Source organism: Oenanthe melanoleuca, chromosome 6 (genome assembly GCF_029582105.1).
Source record: "Oenanthe melanoleuca isolate GR-GAL-2019-014 chromosome 6, OMel1.0, whole genome shotgun sequence".
NCBI lineage: Eukaryota > Metazoa > Chordata > Aves > Passeriformes > Muscicapidae > Oenanthe > Oenanthe melanoleuca.
The window spans coordinates 26,940,569-26,961,862 of NC_079340.1; the positions used below are offsets into that span (position 1 = coordinate 26,940,569).

Below are 21,294 nucleotides of genomic sequence, written 5' to 3' on the forward strand. Positions count from 1 at the left end.
ATGTGGCCGGCATTGCCTGGGGAGCCAGGAGGGCCCGGCGGCTCTGCCCGAGACCTTCTGCCAGGGGAAAGGGCTGGAGATGGGGACAGGGATGGGGGCAGGGATGGAGACAGGGATGGGGCTGGGGAAAAGGGTCAGGGATGGGGACAGGGATGGGAACGGGGACAAGGTTCGGGATGGAGGCAGGGATGGGGAAAGGGATGGAGATGGGGATGGGGACAGGAATGGGGCTGGGAAAAGGGATGGGTCTGGGGACAAGGGTCAGGGATGGTGACGAGGACAGGAATGGGGTCAGGGATGGGGATGTGGACAAGGGTCGGGGATGGGGACAGGGACAGGGATGAGAACAGAGATGGGGTTGGGGACAAGGGTCAGGGATGGGGACAGGGACAGGGATGGGGTCAGGCATGGGGTCATGGATGGGGTCGGGTTACGGGGATGGGGTCAGGGAGAGGGAAGGGGACAAGGGTGAGGGATGGGGCCAAGCCAGCGGAGCCCGCCCCGCCCCGGCACCGCCCCGCTTGAAGTTTCGCTTTAAGTTTCGCTTTCGCTCCCGGCCGGCCGGACCAGCAGCAAGGCAAGCCCCGGGCCCTGCCCAGCCCTTTCCCTTCCCCCGGCTCCCCTGTGCCCCTGCCCAGCCCCTGCCCCGCTCTCCCCTCGGGTCGCGATCCTCGCCGCGGCTCCGCTCCGGGCAGCGCCCGCTGCTCCCCGCGGCCTGGCCGCGCTTCCTCCGTGTGTGTCTGTGTGTCTGTGTGTCCTTCCTCCTTGTGTGTGTGTGCGCTGGTCAGAGCTGAGTTTAAACCCAGCTCTGGGAGCTGCTCTGCCGCCCGGGGAGCTCCCAAACCTCTCCCGCCCGGGTGGTGCACGCTGGTGTCTGTGCGCTGCTGCTGCTGCCGGGTGTCCGCGGTGGTTTTCCGTGTAAACGTGTCCTCTTTTCGGTAGATAAAAGCACATTGAATCTGCCTAACCGTGGGGAAGGGGCAGGGATCACTGTTGATGTCCTGGTGGAAGTCTGGGAGCAGAGATCAGGTGTTTCAGTGCATCCCAGCCTGGGCGAGGTCCTGCGTCCTGCTTCTCCCTGCTGAGCTGGTGCAGATCCGTCTGCTGTCCCTTCTTGGGGCTTCCCAACTGCTTAATGCTCTAGATTAGATTAAAACCACGCATAGAAAATGCACAGGACTCTTTCCCTTACACACATTTGACTGTTTACATACAAATGAAAACACAGGAGTCCTTGCTTTCATCCCAACATACTTGTGGAAAACTTTCTGGGAATTACTTCCATGATGTGGACACCACACTCAGGCACATGGCAGGATTCTTGGGTCTACCTTGTGTAGGACTTTGATGATCCCAGGAGGTCCCTTACAACTCAGAATATCCTATTTTATGATTGTATTCTATAATTTTGTGATCTTTCACCATAAAATTATTTTTAATTCTACTATAATCTGCGTTTTTGAGAGTGGTATTAGACGAATTCCTTTAGGTAACTGCCACAAGAAAACAGAGATGGCTGAGCATGTGCAATGCCACAGCAATTCAGGACCAGAAATCTGTAGCCACTCTTTCTTGAGGAAGTATTATACAAGGAAACTGACAAAAACCCTCACACGTGTCTTCTATAAACCAGACCATAAGCAATCTCGTTCATAGCAGTATTTCTAAAATGTCTGTGCTCGCTGAGGGACACTTACATTCCTGTACTTTTATTTGTAGATGTCAGAGGATCAGCTTGGTGATCTCCCTGCTGGAGAGGGAGGGGATGGAGATGTCTCTGATGTAGTTGATGCAAGGCCAGACAGAAGCAGCAGGTTCTCAGTTTTTAGAACGTAAGTTCCTACTTGTACTCCTGTTCTTGTTGTTTTATCAGCTGCCATGGCACCCTTTTAATCAAAGAAACATTAAAAAGGCTTGATTTGATGTTCAGTTTGCCATGTCCACAGTGTTATTGATGGTCTGGATAGAAAGGTGGTTTATGTTGTATAAATTCAATGTATCTGGTCTGTACCTTAAAGCATTTTTTTATAATATCTCCCTATAGGGAAATCTATAATATCTCCTGTAAGTTTTATTTGGCAGCTAAGAGACCACCAAGTTCATTTAGCATCAATTATAGTCCCACATCTTAAACATTGACCTTTGCTGGAGCTGGGAATTGAATATGCCATTAATTATCTATTTTACTGCACTCAGCTCAGCTAATCTCCAGCATCACTGGAATCCCCTGCTGACTGTCTAAGTTACTTTAAAGCCTGGATGTGCCATCTAGGTTGTAGCCTCACCAAGTCTAGAGATGTAACCCCTTGCAGAACACATTAAAAGCCTTTAGTTTTAAAGCATAGCAGTCTCACTGAAGCAAAAGCTTACTTTCATTAAATCAGTGGGAAGCAAGAATTGTTTACTGCTCGTCTGCACTCCTGGAAACACTGGATAAATGTGTGGAAATGCAAAAGATGAAAAATGAGCAGGCAAAGTTTATAAATACTGTTGAATGTCAGCAAATGGTTACTTCAGGTTGGATTTAGTAAGATTTTGCAAGAGATATATAATGCAAAGTCCAATGCATTTACAGAGATTTTGATTTTTTTTTACTATTGGAAATTTACATTAAAGTGAGCAATATAATTCAGAGAGTACATGGCTAATATACTTTTATTTTTTATGTTTATTCTATGAGTTTAATAGGGGTAACAAATCTGTGAGAGAAGGGAAGATGCTTTAGTCTTAAAAGACTTTTGATGTGCTGTTAAGCAAGTCACTGTACTTTATTTTATCATTCCTCAAATATGTTTTAAGATGTGTATGTGTATTACTAATTTTAACAAATAGAGAAATGTAACATTTGTTTCTAAATCTTGTCAAATATTTTTCAAAGGTTTATTTTCAGCTTTATAAAATGTGTGTTTTGATATTTGATTTGGTCCTCTTTATAAGAGGTGATATGCTAATACTATTATTAAATTATGCAACTCAAAGTTAATTTCCAAAGGAAAGGAAATAATCAGCATTTTTATGACTTTTTTCTATAAGAAATTTTCAAATAATTTGGCTATTCATCAGTTTGAGGCATTCATCTTTTGGGAACTCCTTGAAGATGCAATTTGCAACACTTTTCTTCAGAAGTAAAAAATTGCTCATTAATATGAAGTAATTGAGACAATTCAGATTTTGTAGAAAAAAATACTTTTGAGAAATCTAACAGAGTTTCTTGAAGCAAGTAGTGGTTGCTTAAAGAGGAATGAGGTGCTTGACAATTAAGGTATTTGTCTTTATCCTACAGAAACTAAAAGTCTTTGGTCTGAAGGAAAATAGGAGAGAAATGTGAGAGGATAAAGGAAGATGGGATATGATCTAAAACTATGATTGTAATAAAGAGGAGAGAATGATAATTCTTTGTGCCTCACAGGGAATCTAGGGGGACATCCAATGAAAAGTTCAGGCAGTTGGTTTAAAACAAGTGTTAAGTTGTAATTTTAACATAGAGCAGAATGTCTAGAACTTAAAGCCAGGGGATATGCAGATGTCAAGATTTTAGATAAGTTCAGTAGTGATTAGACTGTGTGAAGAAAATTCCAGATGTTAACAACTTTGGTGAAGATGTTCTAAGTCACATCTCTGTGAGAATATATTCTGTATCCAGTTTCTTTTGTTTGCTTTCTTCAGACTCATTTCTAGTCAGTACCAGATACCAGGCTGGATGCACTTTTACTGGAACCAGTGTGGCTCTCTGTCTTGGTTGCCAAAGCTTCATTTTGGCAGCATGAAGTTATACATCTTAAATAAGGTGTATAGAAAGCTTTAGAGTGACTATGATTTTATTGTCCCTTTTTTTTTTTTTTTTGTTTTATCAGCCCAATCTTTACCAGCTGTGCAGTACTCTCAATGAAATTCTTCACTGCATTTCATGTACTATTGCTTAACATATGTAAGTTCAATAGGAAAATAAGAAACTTGTGATGTTAAATAAGCACATTAATTTTAATTTGAGAGAACAGAGCAGTGAGAAGCTAAATTCAAAGCTGTGCAAAAGGACCAGCTGTTTCCAGTAGCTTCACAGCTTCAATTTGCCACTCTGGCTGTGACAGGAGATCTACCTTGTCAGAGCAGCAACAAGTAAATTAAAATCTTGCTCACTACATATTTCTCTCTGGGCAGTCTGAGGCTGCTTTACCAAGGAGGCCACAAGGCTCAGAACAAGCCAGGATGGCAGATTCTTCTGACATCTCAACAATTTAGGAGAATTATCTTCTACATATTTCCTTCTCTTTGGAAAAGTGCTAACACTTAGCTAATGTTGGTGAGAAAAATGCTGTGGTGGGGAAAAGAGTTTGGAGAAGTTTTGGATTAAGTCTGCCAGCCGTGTTTGGCTCTGGGTATTTTTTTTTTTTTGGTTTTCAGCCACTAGATGGCAGGAAGGTATTAATTTTGTGTACTGCAAAAAAGTACAATAAATGGGCTGCGTTGCAGTTGAACAGAAAGTCGTGTTTCAGAAAGCAAAAGTATCAGGACACATTCTGGCAAGAATGTGCTCCAAAAAAAGTTTAAAATGTGTTTAAAGAAAGATTCAGTTAAGGATTTCAAATGCTTATTTTCTTTTTTTTAGCTAACTAACAGAATTTTTCCCCTACAAGTTGGAGGGTTTTTACTGTGCTATGTGTGCTTCTTTTGTACTTTCAGGGCTTCAAATATAATCTTGCTTCTCCACAAGGTAATTTAATATCTTCATTTGTTATCTTCTTTGTTTTATTGGGGACCTCCATTAGGGAGATTGATAGCAGCAAATGCTTTTAAGCATCCAGGAAAGTTAATGTAACATGAAATAGAATAAAATCGGCGGTTGCACTGTGGTAAGTAGATTTTTCTTAATCCTAATTAAAGTTGGTTTTTTTTTTTCAACGATGCATCCAGAAATTCCCAAGGCTTGGTAGACTTGCATTTGCACTGTCAAAAATCCTGGCTGCTCATGGGCTTCACTGAAGAAACAATGCAGAAGTGTTTTGTTATTAGTAGTATCTAGGTACCAGTTTTATCCTAATTTAATTGTACAGAACCATTTGTCTTCTGGTTACTTTTATATGCTCCAGCCTTACTGTGTTGTTTAACAGTCAATATTCCCCTGCTCATCTGGATACAGAAAACACAATTTAAATATCTATTTTAAAATATTTACAAATACTTAGTTACAAATGAAAGTGTGTGATTCTATAGTCCCCTCAATGCATGGAATGGATTGTAAGAAAATCCCACTGAGGAATTTGAGAGGTTTTGTTGTGCATGTAGTCACCAAGAATATTTTAGCTGTTTAACACTGCAAATCCAAAATATCTGTAAGATATTTATTTCTGTCAACTCACACCACTTTAAACTGTGAGACTTTTGAGTAATTTGAAAGTTTCCTGGAAAAGCCAGTGTGCTTCTCTCCTTCTGCAGTTCAGTGGTTGTGACAGTTATATTGTTAAGATACCTACCAAGTTTGTAAATCAGTATTTAGATGAAAAAGTTTCATGGATATATACCTTTTCTTTTCATGTGTACAGTGTTTATTTGAGTTGCAGGACATCAAAGTGGGGAAGCAAAGATGTTACCAAAGACTGTCAATTTTAACCTCATGACCCTTGCCTCAAATAACCTTGTCCTTCAAAGAATAAATATTCATTTTTGAGATTCATCCTCAGCTGAACCTCAGGTCTGGGGTTGCAACAGGTGTAGAAAATTTTCTTTGTTTCAGCTAAGCTTTTCTGTTGTTCTCTGTGTTTTGGGGATCTGTTTTCCTTCCACTTTTCACAGTATCATGTTAATTCCAAACTGGAAGGGACCCACAAGGATCATTGGGTCTGGCTCATAAGTGCCTGTATGGGGATTACCAACAGTTTATTTTTATACTGATTTGTAAGAGAAACTGCTTTTCAGGTAGAACTTTTCTGGAGAACAACTTCACAGTGATGCAGATACATAAGTTTTCCAGAGTTTCCATTCTGTTACACGTTTTTCAGTGTCAGGATATTATAGACCTTTCAAAGTAAATATTGCTTAAAAAAGTATCTCTTTTATCCTTAGATAGACTAAAAATAGCAAGCTACTTAAAAGCAAATAACAGCTGATGAATCTTATCTGAAGTTATGTTCTGGGCTGCAACTCAGATGTCTGAGCTGACCTCCTGTTTCAGCCTCACGTTTCCTTAATGTCTCTAGGGAAGTCATTGTGTGCCTTAGTTTGTCCTGTAAATGGGTGATGATCTTTCCTTTTACTGTCACAGCTCCAAAATCTGTCACAATATAATTTTAATTTTGTTTGGAGTTTGTTTGTTGTGCTTAGCACAAGGTAAATATCAATTGTTTATGTTCACCTGAAAGCACCAAACATAACATTTCAGAAGTAACCTACAGCCTGGTCAAGTTCCTACAAAGACAATTAAGAGATTTTAACAAGGAACAACAGGGATATTTCATTTTTATTGCTCTCTTTTAAAGTCTGAGTTGGTTTTGTTTTGTTTTGGCTTGTTTGGTTGGGGGGGGTGTTGGTGGGGTTTTTGTGTGTGTTTCTGGTGGGGATTTTGTTGTTGTTTGTTGTTGTTTTGTTAAAGCAATTTTTGTTAGATCTGGAACTCAACTTCTGGGGAGCACTCAGGAGTATTTAACAATGAGTGGAAACTCTGGTCAGTGCTTGTGCTTTCCCTTGGATGCTTACTGGATGTACCTCATAGGAAAAGCCCAAGTATCTTGAAATAGGATATAGTCTATTTTACAAGAACTCATTGATTCACAGTCAATATTTGTTTCCAGTCTCCTTAGAGACTTCTTAATGTGAAGTACAGCAACTGCATCTGAAGTAATCACAGTCAAGTATCCTGATTTCTTTTCAGTGTAGTGATTTATTTCCTTCACTACAACAAACTCTGGGCTGTATCATGCAGAATTTGGAGGACAGTTATTTTGTAGTATTTAAGCTTTCAGAGCAATCCAAACAAATTTAAGCCAAATTTATAACAAACCAAAACTGTTTGTGGGTGAATATGTAGGGAGTAGTTGTATTAATTAAAGTACAGAGAGGCTTTGTGAAGTATGCATGTTAATTTGCATTACTGTGCTGGAAACATTCATAGTGTAACTGGTGTATAATGGTAGATGGTGGAGCAGGCTTTGACAGAAGGAAGAGGGATGTATCACCACGTGAAGCCTGCTGTCCCACCTCCATCTCCCAGATCCCTGTGCTCTTACACGGGAGCAGAGATGGAATGAGAGCTGGGAGCTGTTTTCCTCTCGTCAGCAGGGGTAGCTCAGGCCTGCATGACCTCAGCTGGCAGGGGATGGCTCTGAATGGCCCCACAGAACAGTCCAGCGTGCCCCACTGCTGACGCTGCAGGGCTGGCTGGGCACACAGAGCACCCTGCCTCCAGTGTGACCCCGAGCATGGTGGGCTCCTGGCACTGCAGGGAACGTCAGACCTGCTCCTGAGCACAGGCTGAAGCTGTTTGCAGATGCAGTGTGGAGTACCATTTGATGAGGAGCCAAGGTACTGTAGAATGTTATTCACCTCCTTCCTTCTCTCTGCCACCTGTTTGGAAAAGTCATGAGTTTATACCCTAAAACAGTTTAGTTCAGCTAATCCTAGCTCCACTGGCATTTTGCAATTGCTAATCCTTGCCAGAGTGTTCTCTGAGCATCAGTGTTTGGAGGGCTTGCTTTATTTTAGGTCATTTTCCAAGCAATCCATATGTACCTGTTAATGCCTCTTAGTACCTATGAAAAGTAAAAGAAGATTCACCTTTTTTTTTTGTATATAATTGTCAGTTTTCTATGTACATTGTACTGCCTAGGTATGATCATGCAAGATTTCACTTTCCAGAACACCCATGGAAGGTATGGATGTGCAGGTTTTCTAGAAATGAGCAGAAAGCCTTTCAGCAAGCAAAAAACTTTTATTTGTAAAAATTTACCTTTTGAATGTTTTTTGGCTATTATGTTGCATCCAATATTATGAGGCCTGCATGGCAGATATCATGCAGCTAGTTGGGAAGCTGAATCTCAGTGATAACTGAGAGTTTAGAACTCTGTTTTGCAGGCATCACACCACACAATTGTCATGTGGGTTGTAAGTGATCCCTAAAATACTAAGTGCACAAAACTAGGGCACTGCTACCTGGTTTTTTCTTTTTACTTTTGTCTTTTTTTAACTGTTGTGAAATGTGGACAATATTGAAACTTTTTGTTCTAGGTGCAGCTGGCTTAATCCCAATGCACTTGGTCTTCTTCATTTGTATATAATAAATTAAACTGCAGATGTGGTTTTGATTAGAATTAGTTAAGGCCATCACTAACACATACTTTAAAAAGAAGGAAGGCATATTTGGATTAACTATCAGAACTTCAAAAGACATTTACAAAGTATGCCAGAAGTTGTAGTCTGAGGCTTGTTCTTTCAAACAGCTCAGCTCTTCCATTATACCCTGAGTTGTCTTGGACTGGGTTTCTCAGGATTTTAGAGAAGATTCTTTCTCCTAATTGGAGATGGATCTGAAACTAAAATGGAACAAAGAAACTACAAGAGCAGCTTAGGGTCTGAAAAAATGTTTTACTTTTAAAATGTCTTTATTTATGAGGTATGTTAAATGTATTCAGCATTTCAGTTGATGTTAAATAGTCATATACAGGTACTGGCAGTTTTCTCTCTTCAGGGAAACTGATGTGCAGTAACCAAAACCTCCATAGTGGAGGTTTACAATAAGAATGTGAATAACTTTACAGTAAGAATGGCTTTGCAAATAAGAATTTTAAAACTATTCTCTTTTACTGGACAGAATCCCAGAGTGGGTCAGGTTGGAAGGGAGCACACTGGGTCAGCTGGTAGAACATGGGGCATCAGTTCTTGCACTACCCTCCCCTGGAAAGAAGCCACATGATCTGCAATTATTTTATTGAATAACTTTGTTTAGACTTCATTTTGTAATGGAAAAACTAAGACCAAGAGATATGGAGTTACTTCCCTGAAGTCGTTCAACAGCAGAAGCACAACTCACTTTGGTTTGTTTAATACTTTTCATCAGGTTAATTGGGCAAAGCATATGGTCTTAATAAATATATTTATTCTGTGTTGTACTCTCAAAAGTGATATTAGGAAACTTAGGGAAATGCCAGGATTTCTTTAAATAAATTGAAGTGGTTTATTTTGCAAATTTTCTGTGAAATCTGTTACACTACTATTACTTATGTCTTATCAAGAACAAAAGTATGTTTGTAGTATGATATTGTTTTTTTGGATAAATGAACTCAGTCCAGTATTGGAAAGAATTTTTTAATGATAGCTAAGGTCCTTCCCAGCTCTAGTATTATCTTGATAAGTTCAAGGAAATAATTTCATTGTTTACCTAACTCCTTTCTTTTGATATTGCTTCAGCAATATTTTCTGTTCAAAATTACTATGTTTGCAGTTATTTGAAGGGCCTGTGACATGAATTTCCAAATGAACAAGAGGTACTGTCCTAGTAGGTTCCTAGTTTCAGGTTCATTCAAGGAAATGGCTTTGCCTCTGTTGGTTTTCAAACTGGCTTTATTTAGTCAGCTGACAATTTGATTCCAAAGTTGTCCTTAAGAAGTCATGAGCTAATTTCAAAGAGAAACTGAAGGCTCATTAATTCCTACAGCCCTGTTCTTGAGAATTATTGCATTTCCTGAGCAGTCCTGTTGCTCCCAGGGGGAAAGTGGAGTTGTTCATTGGGGGCTGTGGTGTTCCAGGAAGCACACTGGCCATTTCCCTTCATTCCACCCATTCCCAAAAATGACTTTCCAAGTTTAGACATCTCAGCAAAGCAATATATCAATAGGCAAGGGCAGCACAGACTTTATATATCATCAATAAATATGAACTTCAGACTCCAGTATTATCAGTTTAGCATGTTTCACTGAAATTTTGAATTTCTTTAACAGATGAAACAAGATCCTGACAGAAATCTGGGAACACTGTTGTTTGTGTGTGTGGTATTGTGTTTATGTTTGCTATTCTAAACTGCAGCTGTCAGTTTTCATGCCTTTTGTGTAAGACATATGTGTGCCACGGTAAGCAGTGTAGGTGAAATAATGTTTAAATGCTTTTTGGGGGATTCCTATTTGCAGTTTTGTAGGACCACTTTTCTTCTCTCTGCTAAATGAAGACTTTCTATTGTGTGGAAAATATCCTGACTTTAACATTAGAATTTTTTTTTAGTTTTCTTTTGACATCTATCTGGAATATATTTTCAAATAACCTTCTAAGGACTGGTGATTTTGTTGGTGCTCATCTATCAAAGTCAGCAGTCCTTTGCTAATGTTTGCTAAAGGGAAATTGAAAATGTACAATGCTTATTTGAACTTCCTTCTACACAATTAGTATTGTCCCTTTTTCCTCAGGAGACTTTTGTTTCAACTATTAAGGTTTTTCTTTCAGTTTCTCTACTGGAACGTAATTTGCAAGCCTGAGTATGCACTTTAAAGTGCACTCTGATACAGTTTTATTATTTGGTCTAGACCTTGTGGTTTAGTCTTTATCCCCTATAGTTTATGCTTTCTGATTTTTAGCAGTAAAGGAATATTCATTTTTATAAAAGACAGTTCAAGTAGTCACACATTCTTCTTGTCCAGAAATGTTGCTGTTCTGCCAAGCTGATGCAATATTAATGGGAAAAGGCAACAGGATAATCTGTTATTTGCATGCAGTTCTAAATCTGTGTGACACTACCAAAACAGATCTGACAAAGAACAAAGAGTCTGGCTTAGAGAACTTAAGATCTAAAAAGCTCCAGTCAGGTTTAACAAGTGTCTTTTGCTTGATATTGCCAACAGGGTTCAAGATTAAAAAAAAATCAAAGTGGGGAGAGTGTACAGTAATTAGACATGTATTAAATACAGTGAAATTAGACTGGATAAAGGTATTAAAGCTGAATAAAAGTATTAAAGCTGGTAGTTTGAAGAGAAGGTTATGTAGAAGTAAGAGATCTTAATGTATGATCATCAGAAAGTATCAGACCTATCAATTATGGAGCTCACATCAGACCACTAATTACTAAGGCTAAGGTAGAAACATAGAATAAAATATTGAACCTTGTTTTGGCTAATTTATAAATTCTGTTTCCTGTTCAGTTTTTTTTTTCATAACTCTAAGTTGATCTCCTGCACATTCAGTTTTACTACACATAGCTTGGTGATGCCTTGTGAATTCAAACACAATCTTATTTGCATTTTCATTGCTTTCTGTCTATTCTTTCACTACCTTTTTAAATAAATAAGTACAGACCAGGATTTTTCTCCAAGAGAGCAAACAACATTTGTGATGAGCAGTAGTCACAAACAGAATTTGTACTGTGCATGCAACCATGGAAGGAGTGGGGGTTTAGGCAGAAAGAGCAACATAGAGCCACATAAACTGCATTAAAAAATCAGCAATATAGGCTGTGTAAGTTTCTTTAGGGGCCTTAGAACTAATGCTTTGTCCCATGCACTCCACAATATTGTAATTGTAAAGACTGCTTTATTTTTTCTGAATAATTTTAAGGTATAGTTGAATGTTATTGGTGAGATTTTTATCCTTAAATCTTGAACCATGTTGAAACAATAATTTATTTCAAGTATAAAAGAAAAGGTTTGTTGTGATGAGTAGCAGTCCTTCAAATAATCACATCCACTACTTGTGTGTGTTTCTCCATTGACTTTGACAGAATTTTAGCCACTCATGTTGATAAAACACCTGACTACTACTATTTAAAAGTTTAGTTAAAAAATGGTAAATAGAATAGATAACTTAACTTTAAAGTTAAGAAAAGTGAGAAGTTGATAATAATGATTTTCACAGGGTTGATATTGACTGAGTCTAGACTTGATGAAATCACATTCCCACATGTGCTGCTGGCAAGCCTAAGGCCTGGATTTAGACACTGGGTTTAGAGGGTGAAAACATGCAAGCTGTATGAGAGGAGTGGAGTTTCAGTTTTGGTGAACTTTTGACCAAAGGGAGACAACATGAAATACATGACAGCAATAATGGAGAGAATATTTCTGTGTAAGGGAAGGATCAGTGACCACTAATGGAGTGAGGAATAATGGCACAGCTGTTATTAAGACATGAAGAATGAATAAACAGTCATGAAATTCAACTTTCTGTTTAGTCCAAGAAAGTTTGAATCCCAAAAGAGGGAAATTAAAGACACTAGATGTCAGAGAAGCAGGAAGAAATCAAGCAGAGGGCACATAGCTTAAAACATTTTATAATAGCATATAACTAATCTGTGGAATATACAAAACTAATCTGTGGAAAATACAGTAATTAAAAAGATTAGTAAGAACAGCAGTAAACATTTATATTAGCAGGTGTTCAGTTCAAAGTTCAGAAAAAAATATTTAGCCTTTCAGTCATAAGCCAGCCTGTCATTGACAGGAGTTCTTCAAGGCCTGGTTATTACTTATTTACAGCTTTATTAGTTATCATTACAAGGTCTGATTTAGCTTGTTGAATCTGAAAAGTTGGACTTGGACATTATACTGTGAGTGTAGTCCAGTCAGGCCACATTGCTATGCTACATTGGCACAGGAACCAGAGTTTTTGAACAAGGATTTCTGTCTGGGCTGCAGGTCCAGCCTAAGTAAATCCATGGCCTTTGCTTCCTTATTCACTCAGTTTGGGCTGATGCCAAAAGATTTCTGGAACTTTTTATTGTCTTCCAGTAAAGAAGTGATAGGTGTAACCACATTGTGGTTTTTAGTATCTCATTAACCTGTTCAGCTAGGAGGAGTCATTAGAATGAAACCATAGAGCTCTGTAAAGGAATGGGGAAATATCTGCAGGGCTTGCTGGGGCATTTGACTGGCACAGAGCTCCTGGCTGTTTGTGAGAATTCCAGCAGCAGGAATTCCATCCCTTAAACTCACGAGTGTTTCTGCATGAATGAGTGCAAACCATTGAGCTTGGCAGTGAATGGTTTCAGAGAAGTTGCATGGCTGCACTGCTGTGCCACTTCAGCCTTGCTGCTTTTTTCAGTGAGCCTTTTTTGGGGTAATGTGGCTGCCTGATTTCTGGGCTGGACTAAGGTCACTCCCAGCACTTTAGAAGAGCAGACAGTGCAAACATGATACTGCTCAAATGGGTCCATCCCTGAGTGTTGACAGCTGTTGTGGGTTGGACATAAACAGAAATGTGTGCACAGTCCCCTTGAAAATATCCTATTGTCCATAACAGCCACTGTAGTTGGAACTTTGTCAGGAGATCACTGAAGCCAGATAAATCTGTAGAAACTGGAAATCTGTGGGCTGAGGAAATTCCTCTTCATGGACCTGAGTGGTTATTTGTTCTTCTGAAATTTCTTTTTCTCTCTTTGACAAAAAACTGTTTGGTGATGGAGGATCAGGGGAAATTTTAAGTTAAAATAAGAATCCAAGATCTCTTTGAAAGTCAAATGTAATATCAGCATCATACAGCTCTGACTAATTCTTTAAAAAAATTAGTTAAGAATTTTTCTTGAGGCAAAGCATATTTAATTATTGCTTCCAGAGCCCTCAAGAAGCCCATGCAAAAATATCCATACTTGAAATTTGTCAGAAAAAAATTCCTGTATTTCCAGACTTAATCCTCAAGTAGATATGGTTCAATATCTTGTTTTTTAGTCTCTAAGGGAAGTCTAAAAGAGAACATGATACTAAGATGGTCACATGCAAAAAGAGTATAATGAAAGCCTGCCAGGTGCAGCTATTTAATTTGGCCCTTTATAACAGAGCATGACAGTACTCAAAGATAAGAAGCTGTTTTGAAATTGAATTGCAGTAGCATTTATACATGATGAATCATTTAAAGAAGGTTTAATTTAGATTCCAATTAGTCTTGTCCTTTAGTAATAAAAAAGAGGACACTTAAAGCTAAAAGATGACTATTGTTAAATCAGGAAGGTAAGAAAATAGATTACCTTAACAAAATTTAATTAATTCTTAGCAATCTCATGTCTACAGGTTACTATTGAAGTAAATAAATTAATAATTCTTTAGGAAGATGTCAGAATCAGAATAGTGAAAGAGCTTAAATTAATTGTGATTATAGGAAAAATCTAATTTTGTTATAACCAAACTGTATTATACAGTTCTTTGTGCTGGAAGTAGTTTATGTTTTCCTCTCAGACATCAGTAATAAATACTATTGGAAGCTGGATGGTGGAACAAATGAGAGAGATGCCAATAACTTCTTCTGCCCTTTCCTGAGCATTGTTTTAAGTTGGCTGGCTCCAAAGCTTGCTTATGTTTCTGAGGTTGAATCAGACTCCTTGTAGGCTCTTACTGGCTTCAGTTCTGCTTGAGGAAATCTTAACAACACCTGAAGCCAACCTGCTTGGACCAAAAAGTCCACTTCTAAAATCAAGTACTGAGTTCCTCATGCTTGTTCATCAGGTGTGAATGCTGGCTGTAATTGATTTGGTATTAGTACTTTATTTAGATTAAATCTGTGAGTAATGTCTGTGCTATTCCATGGCATCACTTTCTAATCCAATCTAAGACTCCTGTACATAGCAAAAAGATCAGTACCAGTCACATAAACAGAGAAGATATATTGACATAACCCATTAACATCATTATTATAATAACTTGATTTGTTTTTTCTTAGTTTTATTTCACATGAAGTTCAGGTGTCAGTGATTACATTGAAATGTTCTTGGTTTTTGCATAGGTTTGGTCTGCTGTTTGGCAGACCAAATTAACACATGACTTGTTCACATCTATAACCTTTACCAGCAGAAACTATCTACTGCTTAGTCTCAGTCTGCACAGAATTTAGTGTGAGCAATTCTCATCACACAGTTGGGTAAACTGCAAATCTTCATGTTCCTGGAGTAGCTGTTAAGGAAAATCTGTCTTTTCTTACATTAATTACTTATAGTAAAAGTAAAATATGCCCAGAACAGTTTGTAAAATGTTCCTGCCAGCCTGACTTCACCTAGGCTGTTTGTTTTATCTCTGGGTCAGGATCTGTGTGTGCTGCTGCTGGCTGCAGTTCACTCCAGTTATTTCACCTCATCAATCCATCCACACACAACAATCCCTTCATGGAAATCACAAGATCTCTATGCCTTGATCCGAAATGTAAATGGAGAAAACAAATATTAGAGAAGGAGAAACGTTGGGCAGGGCTGCAGGAATGGTTTGAATTACAGTAAATAGCCCATGCATGTGACTGGTCACTAACAATAATTTCATTTGGTTCACCTAGAAAAAAGAAGAATGGAGAAGAAGAGCAGCCAAAGCCCTCTCTCAGTAATCAATACCGAATTGTTACACCCACATTCCAGTACAATATGGATTACAAGAAAGTTGGCAAATGTATTATTATAAACAACAAAAATTTTGAAGATAAAACAGGTAATGCTCTTTCTTTGAGGATACTCATTACAGACCATAGAATTTTTATATTTCCTTTAATCAATAAGTATTCTATTTTTAGGGCATGGAATTTTAATGAATGCTTTTTCTTTTTTGATAAATAGTTGTTCCTAAAACTTTTCCTGTTCTCTAACACTTATGTTAGAGTTTCTCTTTTCAACATCTTTTCAGTACATGTCTCAAAGACCATGTCTCCTTGCTGTACCAACTTCAAACTAAACCTTTGTTCCAGAGTTTAAAACTATGTTGTTAAAATTTGAACTTTGGCATCTGCAACCCATGTTATAAATTCTCTGTCCCTGAGCTACAGCTGTGAGCTACAAAAGCTAATAGCTGTAGGTGTGCTGTGTTCACACTCCTGCATTTAACTTTCCAGACCACATGTGGTTTCAAGGTAGACAAATACTTGCGTTATAATCAGGCTTGTAGGATTTTTCCTGTACACTTGTAAATTGTTTTCCCCAAAGATTCTGTATCAGTTCCTTTTACTGGGTATAATAGGGACAGTTTTCAACAGGTTTTCCATGGGGTGCTTTGTGCCTGTGTTGGACTGCATAGACAAAAGGAGAAGGATCATCCTTGAGGTCCTGTGTTGCAAGGTGCTGAGGGCACACCAGCATTTTTCAGAATGAAATATGTGTTAACACTGATCATTGCATTTTTCAAAAAATCTCACAGTTTGTTCTCAGTGCTGCTAGAGGGTTGTTTTCAAAACATGTCACAGAGATATTACTGAAGTTTATCAATTATAAACTTAAACATTTGCCTTTGAACACATGAATCATTTTGGGTTGTGTAATGTGCAGTCAACCATGTTCTTTGTTTTCCAGCAGGAATGGGCACACGCAATGGCACCGACAAAGATGCTGGAGATCTTGCCAAGAGTTTTAAAAACTTAGGGTTTGAGGTCCTAATATACAATGACCGAAGCCGTGGTGATATGGAAAAATTACTGAAGCAAGGTAAAAATTCAGGATTGTAGAATGAACCAGAGGGGAGCAGACATTTGAAAGTCACTGAAAATCACAGCAGGTTAAAGTAGAGCAGATTGCTTAGGCCCCTCACATACCATTTTCTGTATGGAAGGATTTGTTTTTTTAATGGACTGAGCTTAATTCCCCACCTCATCCCCCAGCATCAATTCAGAAATGCACAGTGTCCTTGTGCAGCACTTGTCCTGTGTATGAGCTGAAGAGCCTTGTCACAGTAGATAAAGAGCTCAGCCTGTTCATTCCAGTGGGCTGAACTCAGAGTCAAGTGAAGGAAGCATCCATGTACTCAACGAGTTCATCACATTGTAGGAGATGATCCACTCCTTCTCATGCCTGGCAGTAGCAGCCCAGTGTATATTTACCTCAGAAAAATGTGTTTGCTGAACATAATTTCCATTTAAAACGTAGCTTCCTTTTGACTCAGAGTTGTTTGCCTTGTAGCTGCTGAGGAGAACCACAGTGATGCTGCCTGCTTTGCCTGTATCCTCCTGAGCCATGGGGAGGAAGGGCTCATCTATGGCACAGATGGACCCATGGCTATCAAGAGCCTGACTGCACTGTTCAGAGGAGACAAGTGTAAAAGCCTCATAGGCAAACCCAAACTGTTTTTCATTCAGGTAATAGAAATAAGGTAAATACAGCATCCTACTGCTGCAGCAGGGAAAGCATGCTCTGCTGGTTGTCTGCCCTAGAAAAACACTGTGGCTTGACTTACTGAATGTTGATGGAGGTTTTGTGAAAAAATGTGCTGAGAGAGGTTGCCTATGGGTAAAATAATTGTCTGTTTTTGAAAGATAATTTATATATGAGATTCACAGGTGTAAAGAGTATTATCATTGTAATTTCCTACATGGTTTCTCTTGGTAATATAAGAACTTCAAAGCAGAAAGATAAACTCATTTCTATGCAGACAGAGCTAAGGACAGTACATGATTTTCAGTAGTAATAATACTATCCAGGTCTCTTTTAATTAAGGCTGCCTCTACAAATTACTGCTAAAAGAAACATTTTTCTTTTCCTAAAAAATTTATATTGCATTTTTAAATTAACATGTAATTAATTGTATAGTAGTTAAACTTTTAAAGACAACTGTTTCAAACAGCATTAACTGACATATGAATGAATTCTGAATTATGTCTGAATTCTCTTTTTTCACATAATACATAGTATTATTGACATATAAGAGTTGCAGCAGATGTGGTTTTCCCTAGGCTAATCCATCAATTAATCCTCATCCTCAGAGTGAAAACTGTTTTAGACTCTTCATACTATTAAAGTGATGCTTTTCTAATTACATTTTTGAAATTATTACTTTATAGACTTTTAAATTGTCTTAATAAAGGCAACCAGCCCTGTTATATAAGCCAGTCAGACTTGCTCTTTTGCAAGAGCTGTCAGTCAAAGCTGCTGATCAAGAGCTGAAAATTACCCCCCTGGAGCATTGTCCCAGTGTGCCCTTTAGCTAAACCCATGATTAAGAGAAAATTAAGAATCAAAGAGATAAATGGAAAAGTATTAAAAACACAATGTACTTGTAATGGGTGGTCAAACACTAGAACAGGTTCCCCACACTGTAGAATCTCCATCTGTGGAGTCCACTGTCAATAAATTGTCCAGGGGTCACACTGCACGTGGCATTATGTAATAATTGAGTGCTGGGAATTACTCCAGTCTGGTAAAATCAATCATGGTTAGAATAAACCAAAGCTGACATGGCACTTGCTGACAAACAGCTGAGGTGCACAGCCTCAACACCTTTGCCTCCCTCTGCTTACAGGATGTATATTTTCAAAAGGGAAACTAGAAACCTTCTCACTGAACAATGAGATATCCTCCAGAATTGCATCTCTCCTTTTAATACATGCAAAGTACTGCTTAGAACTGAATCCTTTAAAAGTTTTTGATGAATGCTAATTGTTATAACACTGTGCTTCTGTTTTTATTCTCTGCTTTCAGGCCTGCAGGGGCTCTGAATTTGATGAAGGTATACAGACTGACTCTGGACCTGCCAATGACAGGTGCCTGGAGACAGATGCCAACCCCAGATACAAAATCCCAGTAGAAGCAGATTTTCTGTTTGCTTATTCCACGGTGCCAGGTAAGGAAAAGAGGGTCAGGATGGGGGTAGGAGCCTGAAAACTCACCATCCATACAGACTGGGTTGGAGATGGACCCCCAGTGATGATACACTGCACAATGATGGACAAAACACAAAGGCTCAGTGTGCATTGGGTGTGCATCCCTTCTACACTGGCTGTAGAGGAGAAGGGAGATTATAGATGGAAAAGGCAGAGCTGTTTTCTGGGAATCCTGCCCTTCCTGTGGTGTGTTGACTGCATGATGAAGGCAGGGCGTGTCTTGGGTTTGTAATACTGTATTTCTATTTTAATTTTCCTAATAAAAAACTGTTATTCCTAATTCCCATATCTTTGCCCGAGAGTCCCTTAATTTCCAAATTATAATAATTTGGAGAGAGGGAGTTTACATTCTCCATTTCAAAGAAAAGCCTCTACCTTTATTAGCAAATACCTGTCCTTCGAACTAAAACAGGGCAGTACAAAACTTATTCTCAGAAAGGAAACCTGTTTAATTTTACTTCTTGCAGATTCCCAAATGCCAAAATGTAGAAAAGTACTTAAGCAATGTGAGGTTTGGAGAGTTAATATACATTATTCTCAGCTTTAATGAAGTAGGATATGTGACACAACTGTGAGTTCAGCTTTCTGTGTGTGCATTGTTAATCTTTGCCCAGAATCTTTCCCACAAAAGAGCAAAAATAACTCCGTTTGTTTTCTTCCTTTCCTGTCAGGTTATTACTCCTGGAGGAATCCTGGAAGAGGCTCCTGGTTTGTGCAGTCTTTGTGCTCTGTGCTGAACGAGCATGGGAAGCAGCTGGAGATCATGCAGATCCTCACTCGGGTCAACTACGTGGTGGCCACGAATTTCGAGTCGCAGTCGGACGATCCGCGCTTCAGCGAGAAGAAGCAAATCCCCTGCGTGGTCTCCATGCTCACCAAGGAGCTCTACTTCTGAAAGGGCCTTCTAGGGCAGCCCCTGGGGAGAGCTCAGGGCCTGCCTTTGGCTGGAGATGTGATTGTAGACAGGAGTAGCACATCTGTGATGACAGAAATGTGATAACCCTAGATTTTTATGTTGTATGAGCTGGGGTGTCTGGTGGATGGACAACATGCAATATTCTAAAGGAGCTGTGGGCCAGCCTGTGTCTTGGTTTCCCTCAGTGTGGCTGTCATGATTTATGGCTAGTGAAGATGTTATGAGTCAGCTACCTGACCCATAAAGTTTTTTTCCCAGAAAGCAGATTGTAAATTAAGAATAAAAACAAAAAATCTTGAGACTCCTCGTTTACTGCTAGGTCATGGCACCATAGCCTCCTTGGAATTTCCAAAGATCATATTATGGGTATGTCCAGTTTGTAGCTATTTAAAAGGGTGTTTCCTGTCTAATATATTAATTTCCTTTTAATGAACATTATTATTGAAGACTAATGGTTGCTCTGTGCTCAATCTGGAAGTCATTTTAATTGGTCATCATTCTAGCATAAGATGAATGTATTAAAAAAATCAATATTTTTAGATTTACATGAACATAGAAATGTAGAAATGTAACAAATAGAACAATCAAAAATAAAATCATGGTAAAAGATTGGCAAATTTTATTTGGATGATACTGGATTAAAGTGCCATTGTAAAGATATTTTGCCTTACAAATGAGAGTTGACTGAGAGAACAACTTGAAATGGTGGTATTGCAATTCTTCTGCTTGCAGAAATAAAAATGTCTGCTTATTGATTCAGAACTTTTGATCCATCAGAAAGTTAAGGACAAGGCTTTATTATAAAACATTAAAATTTAATGTTGAAAAGGTAGAATTATATGTTCCAGTAACAAATGTATGTTTAGATTTAACTTCTAGTTGTGAGGAGTTTTGCCAAAACTGGAAATGCTTACTTGAATCAGAAGTGCCTTCTTAGTTACTGTACAGTCTTAATTTTGTGTTTTAGAGTTATGTTGGTGGTGTTTATATTTCTACTTTTTATATTCACTTTAGTTGGTAGCTAGGTCAAAAAAGCAAGTTTAATGATATGGTTAAACTGATAAAGAATGAGTTGTTCACCCTTTTCCCACTTAATGTATTCTATGATCCTTGCAATCTTCTGAGAAAATAAGTGCATAGTATTAAAGTTACCAAATTGTTAAGTTTATTTTCTTACGAATACTGTGACATAGGGAGACATATATTTTTTCCATAAGTCAAATTTACAGTTGTTAGAATTATATAAATGGTGCTTTATGGATGTATTGAGCATGACATCAATAAAGACCTTTTTTTAAAAATTTCTTTTGTATGTCTGCATGTTTGTCACTCAGTCTGGTGAAGTAAAGACCAACCAAAATATATCCCTTTCATTACCTTTTTCATTAAAGAGTGCAAGTGGTCTCTGGCATCTTTTCAGGAGGAGGTTTACAGTGTCAGTGGAAAGGTAGATTAGAAAAGTAATTTGGCATTGGGTGACTTGTGTTGGACAGGCCACATCCTCTCTTGGAGTGAACCAAAGTTAATGGAAGTATTTTATTGGAAATACCATATTCTAGCAGTGCTTAGTCTTGCCCTTTATGCAGTGAATTGTCCAGTGCTCCATCAGTGCATGTGAAGGTGTTGTCCCCGTTGCTTCTGCCAAATAGCTCCATCTTAAGCTGTTTTCTGGCATTGAGGATATTCCTGGTTTACCATGGCCAGGCAACATTTCAGTATTTATTACTTCTCTGGAAGCTCTTTCATGTCTTTATAGTTCCTTAGTGTTTATTTGCTTGAGGTTTAGCCTGTTTTTAAATTTCTGTGAACAATATTCTGTCTCCAGAACTATCCTTCAGGCCAGTTCCAATATATGAGATATA

At 38.6% G+C, this 21,294-nt stretch overlaps 1 protein-coding gene across 2 annotated transcripts; it reads left to right on the plus strand.

The window, feature by feature from the left end:
- Positions 1-516: 516 nt before the first annotated feature.
- Positions 517-20,732, plus strand: CASP7 (caspase 7). 2 transcript variants are annotated; one of them, XM_056494448.1, is made up of 7 exons: positions 517-577; positions 1,720-1,832; positions 15,217-15,365; positions 16,217-16,348; positions 16,820-16,995; positions 18,335-18,476; positions 19,188-20,732. In XM_056494448.1, exons 2-7 carry the CDS (start codon positions 1,720-1,722, stop codon positions 19,409-19,411), a joined length of 936 nt encoding a protein of 311 aa, XP_056350423.1. In that variant the 5' UTR covers positions 517-577; the 3' UTR covers positions 19,412-20,732. The 2 variants fall into 2 exon arrangements, with proteins under 2 accessions (XP_056350423.1, XP_056350424.1); XM_056494449.1 differs by having other exon boundaries at positions 16,220-16,348; positions 19,188-20,725.
- The last annotated feature ends 562 nt before the right edge of the window (positions 20,733-21,294 follow it).

Coding starts and splice junctions, on each gene's coding strand:
- CASP7 (XM_056494448.1), top strand. CDS start 1,720: ATGTCAGAGGATCAGCTTGGTGATCTCCCTGCTGGAGAGGGAGGGGAT. Junction 1,833..15,216: donor AGGTTCTCAGTTTTTAGAAC/GTAAGTTCCTAC, acceptor TGGTTCACCTAG/AAAAAAGAAGAATGGAGAAG. Junction 18,477..19,187: donor TGCTTATTCCACGGTGCCAG/GTAAGGAAAAGA, acceptor CTTTCCTGTCAG/GTTATTACTCCTGGAGGAAT.